The 16,348-nt window shown below is 41.7% G+C and overlaps 1 protein-coding gene across 2 annotated transcripts in view; it reads left to right on the forward strand.

Annotated features, from left to right (window-relative positions):
- Window positions 1–16,348, forward strand: part of LOC125980035 (netrin receptor UNC5D) — a 71,387-nt gene that overhangs the window by 22,860 nt on the left and 32,179 nt on the right. For both annotated transcript variants that reach the window (XM_049738999.1, XM_049738998.1), the window contains exon 3: window positions 897–1,053. In XM_049738999.1, the coding sequence (XP_049594956.1) occupies window positions 897–1,053 (157 nt within the window). The remainder of the gene's footprint in view (window positions 1–896; window positions 1,054–16,348) is intronic.

The raw sequence follows: 16,348 nt of genomic DNA on the forward strand, positions 1-16,348 counted from the left end.
CTACAGCTAGAAATATTATCCCGGCTTGACCTAGCCTGACTCCCTCTATGCTTGATATGCGAATGAGGTTATGCAAGGTCAAACTGCAAATTTTCCAACAACTGTTAATCGCGATGTCGGTACCGAGAACTTTACAATGTAAGATAAAAAATAATGTCACGAAAAAGTGATGCCACTATCATTGATGACTTGTATCGGTAATACCTAAAAAGATTCCAATTATGTCTACATAATTATTAACAAGTGATTTACAGACGGCCATTGCTGATATTTTCAACATTATATTTAAGCAAATTAGTCATTAGAGTCAAAGCTGCTTAATAATTTAAAATGATACCAACAAAGATATCGATACCGGTATCGATACCGTGCTTCACAAACGTGTCGATTTCTTGGACCTGGAAAATCAATACATTTAATTAAGTATAAATTGCTATCAGTGCATCAATATTTTAGAATCAAACGCTACTTTGTCGTTGAATATTAACACTAACTAATTTGCATAATGCATTTTTTTTAGACAAAGACTTGAGAAGCCCATGTGTTTTGAATTTAACCTATCCACCTTATTAATCATTGGACCAATCAGAGAGCAGATGCTCATTAATTAGCAAGGCAGAAAACAACATCACGTGACTGACTCTCCCTCGCTCACTTTCTCTCCTTCTCCGCCTCGTGTCACAGTGGAAGAGTCTTCCTCCTCTCTTCTTCTTCATCCTCTTCTCCTCTCCGCACTGCGTTACAACCGCTCGGCTCGGACAATTACGCCTAGCCAGCTCGGGAATTTCAATTCCATTATTTGATCTATTTATTTATTTTGGGGTGGTTCTCTTGTTGTTGCTTTTTTTCTTTCTTTCTTTTTCTTTTCTTTTAGTCCCTCTCTCTCTCTCTTTTAGCCCACAAATGCACGGGCGCAAGTGCGCATCACGCGGAGAGCCGCCGCGAACGCAGCCGTGATGGGACGCCGGAGCTCCGGGGGACGCGCGACTTTGGCCGCACGGCTGCTGCCGCCGCTTCTGCTGCTTCTTCTGCCGGCAACCGCTCTCGCTCGAGGTAAGACCGATCGGAACAGTGTGTGTGGAAGTTGCACGTGGAACTTAGACGACTCGGACAGTTTTTTGTCAATTACGTTTCCGTGGCATGTCAATTAAAGCGTCAGAAGGTCACGGGTTCCAGTCCTGTAAATTGCAAAATTGGTGGTGGTGATGCGGGTGGTCGCCTTGTGGACACCCAGCTGTCATCAAGCGCTTCCTTGTGCGGGTCAAAAAAAGTGTGACGGGTCATCTCATTAGGGGCAAAGTGAATTCGTTGAGGATGGACGAGTGGTTTGTGAGGTTGAGGGTTCAAATGTTCGCTCTGTGGAATTTGCATGTTTTTCTGTGATTGGCTGGGCAACAGTAGTGACTTTTTGATTGATGCTTTCAAAGAGATGTTTACTGATATGTTTGTACTCCAAATATTTTTAGCCCTGCCCCTGAACTATTAGAACAAGCTCTTGATAAGATGCATTTTAATGAGACTGATTTAAAAATACACTCTGTTGTCCTTCACTGCTCTTCTTCATAAGCGCAAATCAATTCAAGAGTCTTTGATTGGTCACCAAGGAGATATGATTTTGAAAAACGAAACGGTGCACTCATGGATAGCAATATAGTGAAAAACATTAGTGCCGAGTAAAATATAGACTGGTGTTATTGATATTGATACAATAAAAGCACAATATCAAGGAAAATCAATGCTGATATTAAGGTGACTGATATCGATATTGTGATACAGAGTAAAATAGTATCCCTGATACCAGTATGCTTCAGAAATGGATACCAATATTTTAAATGAAAATATTGTATTGCTGATGCAGATATCAAAAAGTGATATTGAGACTAGTCTCACCAATGATGATATCAATAATAGTTCATTGAAGCATGGAACTAAGTAAAATAAAGGGCCGGTATTGCTGATACCGACAACGATATCAATGTAAACTCAATCGTAAGTACATTAGAGATGCTGATATCACTGATAGTGGTCGAAATAGAATAGAAAACCGCTCACCAAGTTCAGCAGAGTATCGATGACAAGGCTGGTATCGCTGATACCAATATTGATACCAATATTACAAAGAGTAGGAAGACATTTTGTGGATGGGTATGAAGGAGTTTATTTTCAATTTTCACTTTTTCTACTCAATAACAGCATGTTAAGATCATTGAAGAATTTACTCAATTGGTCGATTAGTTGTTTTCACAATTTTCTTATGCCTAAGATCGGAATCAGCTGCATAAAAAAAATCCATAGCAGTTGAGCCCCTGTATGGACATTTCTGAGGATGTAAGATTTACAATTGAGTCGCGGCAGATTGTGCAAAGGCTGGTGATGGAAGGTGGGAGTGGGCGCGGCAGAAATAAAAGGCCAACGCGGCTGTGTTTTATGTTTGCCGCTAAATGACTTTTCTCGGCCCACGACTTTGATTGAAGCCACGTCGGAGCGGAGACGCGCGCCGCTCGGCCACGGCCGCTTGCTGCCGCTCGCCTGCTTGGCGGGAGATTGCGACGTGCTCACTTTCGCTTCTGCATTATTGAAGGGGAACACATTTCTTGCCAGGCGGGAGATGCTGAAGGGGGGGGGGGAGAAAAAAAGAAAAAAGCACCACTCGGTTATGCTGATAAAGCGGGATGACGAGTCCAATATGCATTGTGGTTTTATTTGGAAACAAGTCAATATCCATTGTTGTATTATTTTAAAGCAGATCAATACAAAAGCCGTTTGCCCTCCCTGGAGGGGGGTGGCATCGATCAGAAAGAATGCTTTTATTGTGAAAGTGATGTCATGTGACTGGCCGAATTTCCTTTGTTGCTTGTGGGTGATGGATCGCGATACGGTGACGCTTTACCGGGGCCATCGACGTCTATTGTAAGCAGGTCTATTAATATACTCGCGTAATTAATCTCCTTTCTGGAGTGTGTCATTTATTATCAAAAACGAGCAATCCTTTTTCTATCCTCAACTTGATATGATATCAGAATCAACATAGAATTCATTTTACAAGCGCAAAGACATTTTTTAATGATAACCGGGGAGTCAGTGAAATTTTTTTTTTTTGCACGGGTGGCACTTACATGATTTCCTTTGAGGAATGTTGCAGTGATGTTTTTTCGAGACGAGATTTTCGGACTAATAAGCGAGCTGCTGTAATGGTACAAAACTTTGAGCGTCCAAACATACAATTGTAACTTGGACACACGGGAATAAGCTCAGGTAATGAGCCATGTGAGTCGCTATTATGAGCTCGCATGCGGCGCGCTTCACATGTGCGACGCCTCCACTGTAATAAACGCCGCCACGGTGAAATGATGGGTCGCCATATCAGTACTTTGGCTTTTCAGGCCACGTTCGCAGTATAGGAAGGAAAGTAGGGAGGGGGAGGGCTCAAAGCTAACGGGCCGTCCACAAAACCATTCCAAAACGAGCTCAAGGACGCCGCCTCAATGTCGTGATTCAGCCACCATATACGGTGGTGACAAATGTCCTGACGGAAGAGCGCAACGAGGCGGCGTTCCCGGGGAAAAGTAGCAGGCCGGGCCGGAGACGGATGGGGCGAATTCTTAAAGTGTCTCCCGTGTTTTCATCTGGTCGCAGATGAATGAACATCTGCGTGAATCATACACAAGCGTATATTTAATAAGTTCGTGCTCCACCAAGGCCGGTTGATTCAGGAAAGTCAAAAGTATTGGGACAAAACTCTGAAACACTATCAACCTGTTGACGTTGCAGTTTTTCAATGAATTGATTTCGGCAGTTTTATTTACGTGCCACGTTTTACAATTCTTTACACGTATTTTTTTATTTTCGTCTTCTGCTCGTGTTGATATCGTGCACTGATTTTTGACACGCTTGAATAAATGCCGGCAGTGTTTAAGCGGACTTGTAAAAGTCGACGTTATACACTCGAAGCAGGCGAAGGCCGTCGTCAAGGCAACAGAGGCAAACATTCACCGTCGTGTTTTATTCATCAAGTTGAGCGCCGAGCTTTAAGATGTCAGCACTCCAAGTTGAACAACTCTTGAAGGTCTGCAGAATACTTCTCTGTTGATTTGGAGAGGCGGTGGCGCCGGTGATATCCGCAGAGCCCGGACGCTCGCCATCTGACAGGACGCCCAAATTGAAATGTCAGCGTGCGACAAACACGCTGCGAATTAAAATGGACGGCGTTATTATGATGCGCCGTTATGCTAATCCTCGTTTGTATGCGGCGCTCAAGTCCGACGGCAGCTCGGATTAAGAAAAAAAAAAAGTCTTATTAACAGAAGCGCTCGCCACGGGACGGCGCTATCAGAAGCCATTAAAGCGCCTGCTATTGATTATGAGCGCCGCGTCGCTTCCCGTTTGAGTCCCGGAGTCTTGATCAAAGCTTCATTGCAATTGGAGGCCGTTCGGACAAAATGAATACTTGTTGACTCCACACTTCCAACTGAATCATTTTTCCTCTTCTCGTGAATTATTCAACAGAAATGAGAAACGTCATGGTAGCTGGATTCTGATCTAAAACTCCAACCTTTGAAATTTGAAACCCTAACTTGAAAACCCGTTTTGAAACCCTAACGCTGCCTTAAAACCCTATTTTGAAACCTCAACTCGAATCCGTTAAAAGTAGACATCCGGCGCCGACGTGCACGTCACGTTTAATGTCATGTGACTGCTTTGAACGGAATCAATAAGATAAGCTTTCCTGCGCTAAGTACTTGAGACACGACACCTGCAGCGATGGCGGCCGGTGAAAATGATCCACACCGCTGCGACAAAAGTATCGGGACGCATGCAGGGAGTAGAACGCAGGCCATGTTTTGAACAGATTTTAAAAATTGATGATGTCATATAGAAACGATACAGTCAATATGTGACATCCGTGCTGGAGGCTCTTCATTGTCATTTCTTGAGTTTCTATCGTTTATTTACACCGCCTGGCAATCCTGTTGTTGTGTCGAGTGTGCAAAAGCGAAGACTTGTCAAAGGCTGGCTGAGGTGCGAGCGTCTGGCGCATCGCAGCTCATCTCTCATCCATCCCCTCCGGCTTTTCAGCTCTTTTCCCGGCCAACTGGATCCTTCCGCGCCGCCCCGCTTTACCCACCCCCCCCCTCCCCTTCCTCCCCCCCCTCCCTCCTTGAGGCTTGCACGTTACAAGCAAAGTCATTAGACATTCCTTTTCATCATTGGTCACGCCTCCTTTGCATCTTTCGTCGCTTTTGTTGCTTTTACAGTCTGAAGAAGTGGTTCACTTTCAAACTATTTCACAGTCTGCCACATTTGTGTTTAAACTTGTCTTTCGTTGACCTCGATTTTGTCTCTGGATAAGGAAAGTTGGTTTCCCACCCACGGTCGCGCTCGCTCAGCACACTCTAAAATCAGTATAATAAAATTGGGTCGAAAAGGGGCCGATGACAACTTTTTGCGATATTCATTGAACCCAAATAATTGGGTCCAATGAAGAACCCACAAAACAGCTATTGGTATTGATTTGTATAAAACGACACTTAGCAACATGCTAACTTTAACTAAACTGCTAAATCAACTTTTTGGATTAAATTAAAAACAAATTGGGCCAATCAATTTCAATTTCTGACCCAATTTGTTTTTTTTTTTTTATATAATCCAAAAAGTTAACCCTCTTTGACCCAATGAGGGTTATGTTTGACCCTTCTTTTCTTTTTTTTTAATTAGAATGAAGTTAGCATGTTGCTAACACGGTGCCTTTCTCCAACAATAATTTAATTTAAAGAGCGCCACCACAGTGTAAAGTAGCGCTCCATACAGAGATGAAAGCAGCAGAGGGATCACACAGTCTTTCTTATTTTCGACCATCAAAAATGTATTTAAATATTTTAGAAAGATGGATGATCAAACATAGGAGCCTGAATGTGAAATGTGAAATTTCAGGTTTGATCCTCTGTGGTGTGCTAATGAAGCCCCCCCGCGTTTCCCACCGGGCGCCGCAGGAGGGGGGTGGACTGGGATTGGTTGAAGGTCCGCTTCATCAAAGCCAGCTACCTTATACCTTTTCACACAGCATAAGGACGTCGGTGGTGGTGTGCAGGCAGGGGGGGGGACGTTCCGGTCAGAGATTCGCGGCATCCCGCTATGCCGACCCCTCATTCGAGAAACGTCGGCTAAAGGTTTTAAAAGGAAGACCGCTGCGGTACGCAAGGACGGCGGGGTGAAATGAAGTGGGGTGGTGTCACAGAACGAGGGGGAACCGGATCAAAGCTGTCAGGCGTTTGAGGAGGGGAGGTTGGACGATGGCTGACTTTAAGCCCTAATTTGGAAACTTCACTTGAACCCACTGTTACTAGGTCAAAAAGAATCCAATTATGACTCGGTCAATTTAATGCAACTTTTGGTCTGACAAACAATCCAAAAAGTGACCAAAGTAGCATTTTTTTTTTTTTTTTTTTATATTGATGTATTTATTGTTCTTTATTCTCTTAATCGTCAAACTTTTATCATATAGTGATATTAGCGCCCGCGCACATAAAAGGCATCTTGGCTTCAGATGTTGCGGAGGTGGTGAGTTCGAGTTGGCTGGAAAATGTCAGCCTCGAGGGAAATCTTTCCGCTCTTATCTGCGTCGTTCATCTGACCCTCGCCTTCGCTGGTTTCTTTCCGGAGGCGTTTCACCTACGGGCCCTCGACGCCTCTCAGCTAGCTTGTTTCCTTCTAGCGGTGCTTTATTTTGAAAAGTGCCAGGTCAAAGGTCACAGCCTGCCTCTCTTGGCAGCCTTGCGCTCATTCGCCAGGCAGAAAAAGTACTCGTTTACTTCAACTGCTGCTTTCAAGTTACTCAGTGCGGCTTATTACGTAATTGTGACTTTGTTTCCTGGCAAAATTAGTACTTTCTTCTCATAATATTTCGGTATTTCCTCTGAAAAATGCAGCTTTTAATTTTACGAGCTTTTTCTTCACAAGTGCAAACCCAAACTAGCCATCGAGTGTCTTTTAAAGTTCATCACGACAAACACGAGTCTTTATTTCCGCCTTGTGCATCGTTGGCATGTGCAATACACAACGCTGATTAATTATTTAGAGCTGGAAAAAAAAGGGTTTTTTTCCTTAACCTTGGTGACATCATTCACTTGCGTGTAAATGAGATGTTAAAAACAACTTCAGGTGGTGTTTTTTTATTCTTTAAGATTTAGCTAGCTGGAGGGAAAAAAAAAAACGCAAGTGTGCCACTTAGAGAAGGGAAGTGTTGCGGCTTTAATGGAGCTGGAAGCGCTTGTGAAGTTGAAGAGCGATGTCGCCATCAGAATGTTGAAATGAGGCGACGATGGCGAAGGACTAAAAAAAAAAAAAAAAATGTGAGAGCAAGGAATTAGCTTTTAGGTGTTTGAGGTTTTCCCCCGCAAAGTTTCGCCGGTAATTGGAGTGTCAGCGCGGCAGGGGAACAAACACATGAAACGCATCGCAGACATCCAACACGTAATTACATTTCGCTATCAAAGCACCTTCAGCGCTTTGAGCCCCAAACGACCGTCGTCCCGGCAAACCGAGCGTGTGTGTTTGCATATTTTTTTGTTGTTGACCACTCGTTGGCCCAATACTCGGCGGGATAAAGGCGATGTTTCCAATTGCAGTGGCTTTCATTTGTTTGATGTATTGTCATGGCAACACAGTTGGACAGGTGTTGATGCATATGCTAAAAAACAATGTTTGCCACCGCCCGCCGGCCAGCCTCACGGCTTCTTGGAGAGTCGCCTCTCTCGTCTTAAAAAATACCTTTTTATTCTTCCACTACTTTTAGTGATTTTTTTTTCTTCTGGGGAGGGTGTAAAAGAAAATGATTGCATGGATTTTTATAACAAAAAGCATCTGACTTTAGTGTCTTAATTCCTGTCATTTTGTCTAACGAAATTTTAATATTTTTTTATCCTCTAACTTACACGAACAGTAGGTATTATGATATTAAAATGATTTTTTTTAAATAAAAAATATAACCACGTTCTTCAACTGATTTATAGCCCAAAATCTGGACTTATTATTTTAAAAAACGAAACTTTTTCTGCTGACATTCTTCATTCTTGTATTATGCAAATTTTAATTTTTTTTCAAAGCGAACATATCACTTTTAATCTTAAGTTACTTTTTTCTTATATTAGTTGTGCCTGAAAGAAACTTATACCAAATTTATTCTTGATGCAATTTAATTCTTAAACCTTGTCATCTTTATCTATCTAAAAATAAATTGCGACATTTTTCTCTGGAAAAAAAAAAAGACTTTCTCCATGTAATATTTCACAATTTTCTTAAAAGAAATATTCTTTTCGGTAAAAGAAAATTACAGCAGTTTTCTTCTGCCATAATGACTTTTATTTTGCAGAAAAATGGCCTTTTATTCCGCCTTTTCTTTGAATAAATCTGACTTTTCATTTGGCAAGCCACCCATCCGTGTCTAGTTGTTGGAGACTTTTAGTTGCCCGAGTGTTTTCATTCATCAGGCAGCGGGAAAGCATCAGTGCGCCGACCGGCCGCCTCCTCCGGGGAGCGTTTAGCACTTGAATAAAAGCAGCCATCACCGTGTTTTTATGCGTGACCGAGGAGACATAAGATAGTAAATGCACATTCAAATGATGATCATTACTTTCTTGAGAGTCTGGCAACGGTGCTTCTGTTCATTAAGGAAACTCGCAGCCAATTATGAGTTGCTTTCTGACCAAAGGTGGCTCGAATATGAGGCAATAATCCACCGTGGCTCGCCCATCATCTCAATTAAGTCACCAAGTGAGTTGTCATACTGTCAAAAACACTAAACGGTTTCTTGACAAATTTTGACGTGATTCAAAAATGTATTTCCCGTCATCGATGAGGCTCTCCTGCAAGTCTAAAGACACTCATCCACTCGGGGTTTGTTCGCCGTGATAAGAGGAGGCGCTTGAAACGTTCCAAACGCTTGACCGCTAAGGTGTCACCACTTCACGTGGTAATTGGCGTACTTCTATATTTGACCACAAGGCCCACGTCGCCGCCGAGGGTAATGAAGTGTTCTATTTTCTCGCTCTCATCAGTGAACGAAAGTGGGCCGCTCCCCGCTACCAACCTCGTCATTTCGTTCGGTCACAGCCACCATTGATTGACGCTGTATTAAATCAGAAACAATGACCATGCAATATTCTCCTAGATTACGTTTTTCCATATTGTGATTTTTGGACATTAAAAATCAAAGTGAACTAAATAATTAAATGGAAAGATGATTTGGTAAATAAATCCTATTTTTTCCAAGCTAACAAACTTACCATCTCACAATATACATTAATAAATTATCCTTAATTATCCTTAAGGATGCACATTTTATAAAAAAATAAAACTATAGCAATTTTTTTTCTGGAGGTATAAAATGCAGGATTAAAGTAGATGATGCTGCAGAAACAAACTATGCTAAAATATTTTTAATTATTTTATTATTCATTAGAATTAAGGTTCAAACTAAATAAGTTTGCCGCCATCTAGTGGTCGATGGTGGAATTACACTCAATTAGTGTGACTATCCCCAAAAAATCAGCAAAATAGTTGGACCGCAAATTTAGAACAGGCAATGGAGGTTGGTTTACTTTAATCAAAATAATAATGGGCAGATGAATCAATTATTAAAATAATTCTTTGCTGTAGCCCAAGTTGGTAAACAAACATGGAGTTGCATGCCAATCTTCTTGTACCCTTATAATAAGATCCATCCATTTATCCGTCCAACCGTGCATCCATACATCTATCTAATAGATTTCCAGACAAAACAAGTGCTCTCAAACGAAAAAAGCAGACATAAAAATACATCTTGTACGTTCAATCCCCCGCAGACTACATGAGGTCTGACTCTGCGAGGAATCGCAGAAGACCAAAAAAATCTCTTTGTTGCTTTTGTCGTCCGCGGACGCTTCCCTCGAGGGCTCCCGCTAGGACGCCAGTACGTTCAATAATTAAAAAAAAAAAAAAGCAAAGAAGAAGAAGTCTTCATGTTTTATGAATGGCGTACTCGTTTCGTCTTCCATCCGATGCTTCTCTGTTGTTAATGCGCAAGTGCAGCGACCAGTACCAAGCAGCGTGGAAAACTGACACTAGCTCTCATCTGTTGCCAATTACGAAATATTCTTCGGAAGAATAAATCTGTTTTTTCAGGGCTTTATATATATATATATATATATATATGGAAAGCAAACTTCAGCATGAAAGTTCAAGTGCAACTCGACATACTTTCTACCGCCTTGGTCACACTCAAAATGATTATTTCGTATTTTCTTCCCCCTCATGTCCCACATCCCGATTAGACATTTTGCCGGCTGTCCTCTTGTCGCCGAGTGGCATTTAACGAGAAATAAATGTTCGCTCTCATCACGCAGTTGGATGCGCTACAGCGGGGATTTTAAAATTGTGGCCCGGGGGCCATTTGCGGCCCATAGGATGATCTTTTACGGCCCTCTACTTGACATCAGTTTAATTTTAGTGCGGCCCCCAATTTTTTTCATTGCCCTGGGCCTGGATGTGTGTAAGCCTGTGTGTGTGTGTTTTTAATCACTTATAGGCTACCATAGTTCAGGCTCATGACAGCTTTCGGCAAAACGTAATTCTGAAGTGATACCAAGTGGAAGGAAAATATATCCTGTCACCCAGTCCCAGTCATGTCTTTTTCAAAAACTGCCGTGAAGAGAAATGTTGGCGAAGGGAACAGCCAATTTCAAGAAAAAATAGGAAAGGGAATGTTTTGTTGCTAGGCGCAGGGGCGCCCCGACATGTCTCGAAAGATGCCGCGCTCCACAAATCAAACGTCATTATTCAACTAGACATGCTGAGTCGAATGCAAAGTACAGAGAGAGGATCGGGTCGCCGATATTCTGAACTGCTATTCATCAAGATTGAGAAGATTAGATTAGTTGTATTTTTTGGGAATATTTCAATCTATTTTTACTGCGCTCCAAAAACACCCAGATTCTATTCGTAACGCCCCCCCCAAGTTGAATTTGGTTCTCAAATATTTTGATTCAATCTGATTGGTTAAAACAAAAGTGTCATTGCGAGTGTATATTGTCGTTGTGGGTATTCGATAAAATAAAAAACTTTTTTTTTAAGCAAAGTAGTCTCAATGTATATTCATGTTTTTATTATGAAATGCATATTTTGCCGAGCGCTTTGACTTTCCTCCCACTCGTGTTTGTCCTTTTTCCGGAAAAGTTCCAGATGGTAAAAGAAAAGAAAAAAACAATCCCACCTGCACGAGACCTCACAGTTCATCACGCCTCCTCTTTCTCTCGTTGCTCCAGGGTTAGCGTTGTTTATGTTTGGCTTTGTTTTGTCAAACTTTATTTTACCTGAAAATTGCGCTCCCGAGATGCGAGTTGTATTTTTTCAGGAAATCGTTTTTTTTTTTTTTTTTCTTTTTCTACTTCAAAATAGGTTATCGCTCCGCACGCTACATTTCGGAAAAAAGCTGAAGAAGAAAAATGATGATGTTGCAAACCCGATTAAATGTTCGCTTTGCATTCATCACCTCATTCTTTCCCCCGTCACGCCCGATGCACCGTTTTAGCCCGAGAATATTGTTGACGTTGTTTGAGCTGCGCTGTGCAGCCGTCTCGAAAATAGCAGACGTGATTAATAAATAGCATTGACTGATGATTCTTTGCAAGGTCACAAAAGAACAGTCGATACGCAGCCTTGATAAACACCTGGAATGCTCTGGAGCACACGGAAGAAAAAAACGATTTCATTTAATTGCTCTGTGGTTAACTTCTCCAGTACTGTATGACAGAAATATTTTTTATATATATATTATTTATGACTTTTTTCCCCCTTCGTAAAGATTTAATACTTGTTATGACTTTATCAGGCTGTAGTATTTTTTTTTTCAATTTTAGTTAATTTTCCAATTAAAATATGATTTAATTCATGACTTTATCAAGCTGTAGTATTTTTTTTCTTTTTCTTTTTTTGGTGTGAATTGCTCTATTCCATCAGCAAATGCATTACATTTGTAGCACGCTCTTCCCAGTGCTGCTGTGGAATCACTGAGGCGTTGTCTGCTTCAAACAAGAATTTTTTTTTTTTCTCGTCTTGCTGTTACACGTGTCGCAGTGTTGTAGAGCAACACAATTGAATACAAGTCCATTCAATTTACTTTTACAGTGCGGCCAGCGTATATCGCCAGCCAAAGCAAGTGTAATTGCCTTTATGTGCAATCACAGTGCAGTCGGCGCATGAAATAACCTCTACGCTCGCCCCCCTGGTGCTTCATCGCTTCACGACAGTCCGGCTTCCACCCTTTCGAGATATTTGACTTTAATCTCGTGAGATTCTTATCAAGAAAAAAAAAAATATTCCTCTAAGATTTTGCTCTCTTTGATGATACACTCCATCATGATTAAGTCACAGTAGGAAATCTAGTCATTCTTTAATTCTACTGAAATATTTTTTTCTGAAATAATCGAGTATGAGCATTTTCAATTAATTTCCAGTTTGACTGGTGTATAATGTGTGTAAACAATTACGGTGTACGTAATAACCTCTACTGTCGGGAGTTTTGTAAGCTTCATTGCTAAATGGCAGGCCGGTTGCCGCCCTTGGAGGTACGAGCCTTTTGCGGTGCTCAATGTATAAACAGCTATTGATCCCGCGAGTGTGTGTGTGTGTGTGTGTTGGGGAGGCGGACTGGCACGAGTCAGCAACTTTATCAACAGCTGAAAAAGAAATGAAATTACATTTTTTGATGGATATTCCTGTCAGGCGCAAACAAATGCCATCGGCAGGTGAACCGAGGGGAAGGGGGAGGAAAAAAAAGCTTTCCATTAAACACGTTCTTGTTATTCATTGGTGGGAAAAGCTGCGGCGAAAGGTTACTCCCGTGTCTGTTTCACCTTTTAATGTTAGTCTTGTTAGCGCCACTGATCACAAGCTAATCCCCCGGAGCGCAAAAGCTAATGAGATCCCAGCGAGTCTTTCATTAGGAACATCTTTGAGGCCAATTGTCCAGCACTAATAATCATATGCTAATAACCACGGCGTGCGGCTGAGCCTCCATCACTGATTAAAGTTAAAACCGCCAAAAGATGTAAGTGAAGGAATCAGGAGGATTGTGCTTTATGGTTTGGAAGGAAAACACAAAAGAGGAAAAGTAACGCTAGAACAATAATACAAAGTTCAGTATGGTTGTTCGAGTTACTGCAGTGATTCTTTCGGCCAGCAGGGTTTGCTGATGAGTCACTTCTGCGATACCGCAAAGACGTTGACAATTTAGTTTACGATGAGGAATTTTTCGGAACTATAGACGTGAAAAATAACCCAATAATGAGTCAAAAAGTGACTGAAATTCCTAGGACGGGTTTATTTTTGAATAATTTCTGAAAATCGTAGAAATGAGCCTAACATCCAACCAAAATGGCTTCTTTTCGAAGCCTGACAACAGTTTTTATTTCGCAAAGAAACAGTGATTTTTTTAAGATATCCTAATTAAAAAGTTGAACGTATAACAATGAACGTGAGTGTTGATGAGAGATCAATTACGCGTCCGCTGCGGGGATAGCTAATGCGTTCGCTAACAAACAAGCCATTCATCATGTTGCGTCGTCTTTGTGGGCGCAGGCTGGCAGGAGTGCATTAGTGCCGCCGCAGGGACGGCATGATGGACAACCTCGAGGAATATGAAAGGATGCCATCCCGTATCTATCGGCGCACGCCAGAGAGAGAAAATCTCTGCGTGTGTGCAGTGTTGTGGGCTGCAAAGTGTTTTTTTTTTTTTTAAAGCTGCTGCTACTACTAACAATTTGTGCCAATGGGAAAAAAAAAAAAATGCTGCAATGTCAAGTGACCGTTTGTGATGAATGGATCCATTTGGACTAGAAAAAACAGTGGACATAAAGACTTTGCAAAGCTGCACTAAAATCAGCCGAAACAAAAAAGATCAAGTCAAATTAAATATTTGAGAAACACTGGAAAGGTCATGGACACTTTTTGCACCACAGACAGCAGCATGGGCACATGTAGACCTGTTAGATCAAATATACATTTCTATCTTTCTGGAGGCGTAAAAATCTGGATTATAGAGGATTTAACAATGAATAATTTTTAGCACAAATTAGGTTGATCTTACTGTTCATAACTGCACATTGCAAAACAATAGTTTTGTGGCCAACAGTGGAATTACAACTCAAATGACTTAAGATAGGAGATCTAAAATAGGAGTTATCGCTGTACAAAAAAAACATGCAAGTGAATCCAAAATAAAGCGGCATTTACTGTAATTCAAAACTTTGATAATGGACGATTTTACCTGACTCAGATGAGCACGCTTGAAATTTAGTGTCCTTGTCCGTGTTAGTGACAACATGAAGGAGATGGCTGCAGGATGTGTACTAGAAAACAGCAAGCGGTGTGATTTGGGCATGTCGCTGACTTTATCGTCTTTGACTTTGAAGGCTGCTATTTGCTTATCTGAGATTTGTCGGACATAGTCTAATTTGCATAGATGTCTTATCACAGAAGAGCGTCTCACTCGCATATCTTGAAAAGTGCCCCGTGCCGCCGATACGTCCTCGCTTAATCCCACCGTGATGATTACGCTTCGAGTCAAAACACCAGAGATGCGGCCTGCACTTGAAGAACACGCTAAAACGTTCACTCTCACTCGCTTTGATTCGAGTTGAATCACAAGAAAACATTCAAATATGAAAGCGAACACGAGTGACGAATCTGTCTGGAGTCCCCAGCGCAAAAAAAGTCCAAGATACACAATATAAGAGATTTAAAAAAAATAACAGTGCGCCAGATTTAATATAAGAAAAAAAGTGCTTTATTCTCATCTCGGGGCAGCAATGCGCCAACTGTACCGTTACGTCACATCAGCAACCACGGACATTGTCCCACTTTGCCGTTCTCCGCGTGAAAGGCCCATTTAGATAAATCCAGGACATCATTAAAACATATTTACGCGTGCCTGATGACTAAATGCATCCATAAAGTCAAGTAAAAAGACATCCTAATTAAGTCCAGCCGAGAAGCAGCGCATTAGCGAGCAGCGTTAAAGGCCCTACCTTTAATTGTCTCCATAAAAATGCACTCTGCTTGACGCCTTTCCAAATGCAAATAAACACTGCGGTTTATTTTAGAGCTTCATGTGCGCCGTCTTGCGTTTGGAGCACAAAAGGCGTGTTGGCAGCGCATCCTAAACGAGTGGATGCGCATCCCGAGGAGGCCAGCTCATTATAATGTGATAATTGGCTCCGTAGCATCCGACTGCGGCGGGCGCCAACCTTGTTAGCTTCGATTGGGCCTCCATTACGCCACTGCGCGTGTGTGTGTGTGTGTGTGTGCGCATCTTTCTGTTCCACTTGCTAACCAACCAGGCTGACAGCGCATTACAATATCTATTTAATTCATTGGCACGCTGTAATGTGTTCAATTACACACTCAAGCGTGCTCTCAATGACAGCTTGTCAATTCGCAATGGGAAACCAAAAAAAATCAGCGGATGAAGGAATGTGACCATCCCATCAACATGTTGCTGATCAGGGTTGGCAGCTTCCGGAAAAAAAATAACACTCTGACATCGTATTCTCTGTACGTCTAATTAAACATATTTACATAGTATTGAATGCTTCAAACCCTTTTAACAAGACATTAATGTACCAAATATCTATCATATTTAATGTAGCATGTTTACAATGTAGCATATTCATTTTATTTGGTGTAAAGTACCTTATTTACATTTAATTACATCTACCCCAAACATATCAGTGACAGGATGTCCCGGCAATATTTCCAACAGCGGTTTGTTGCGTGACCAAATTTGCGTGTGGCTATTTTTAGCAGCAAGGTAAGCTGCTAGCTTTGTTTAGCTTAATAATGGACGACAAGAGAAATGGGGGGGATCAAAATAACCGCATGTCCAGTGACTCGGTAGGGATACGAATTGGGGTGGGAAGGCCTGGAGACTCTTGACGTGTTCTATCTGGGTAGCTGACAGCAAGCCGGCTTGATAAGAGTGAACAGCATCCTGACGGAGGATTACAGTAGAAGTCCGACAGGCGGGTTAAGAGCTTCGCGACTCTTGAAGCTAACGTTGGAAGCTCATATTGATTTTACTTCCATGAATAGCAAAAAACAAATAGCGGCTTGAAGTCATATATCAAGAAAGTGCCAGAATTAACAAGGAAAAAAATCATGGAGCTTAAAAAACAACAAGTAGGAACCATAGCCAATATTAGAGCGAGACTGAACAAACGGGTGTGAACAATGAAATCGTTTCTACTGGGGGGGGTGTCCACTATTGCAAAAGCAAGGCTTTATTATAAAAGCGAGCGGCTCGACTTGGATCTCATCA

The sequence above is a fragment of the Syngnathus scovelli genome, chromosome 13, assembly GCF_024217435.2.
Source record: "Syngnathus scovelli strain Florida chromosome 13, RoL_Ssco_1.2, whole genome shotgun sequence".
NCBI lineage: Eukaryota > Metazoa > Chordata > Actinopteri > Syngnathiformes > Syngnathidae > Syngnathus > Syngnathus scovelli.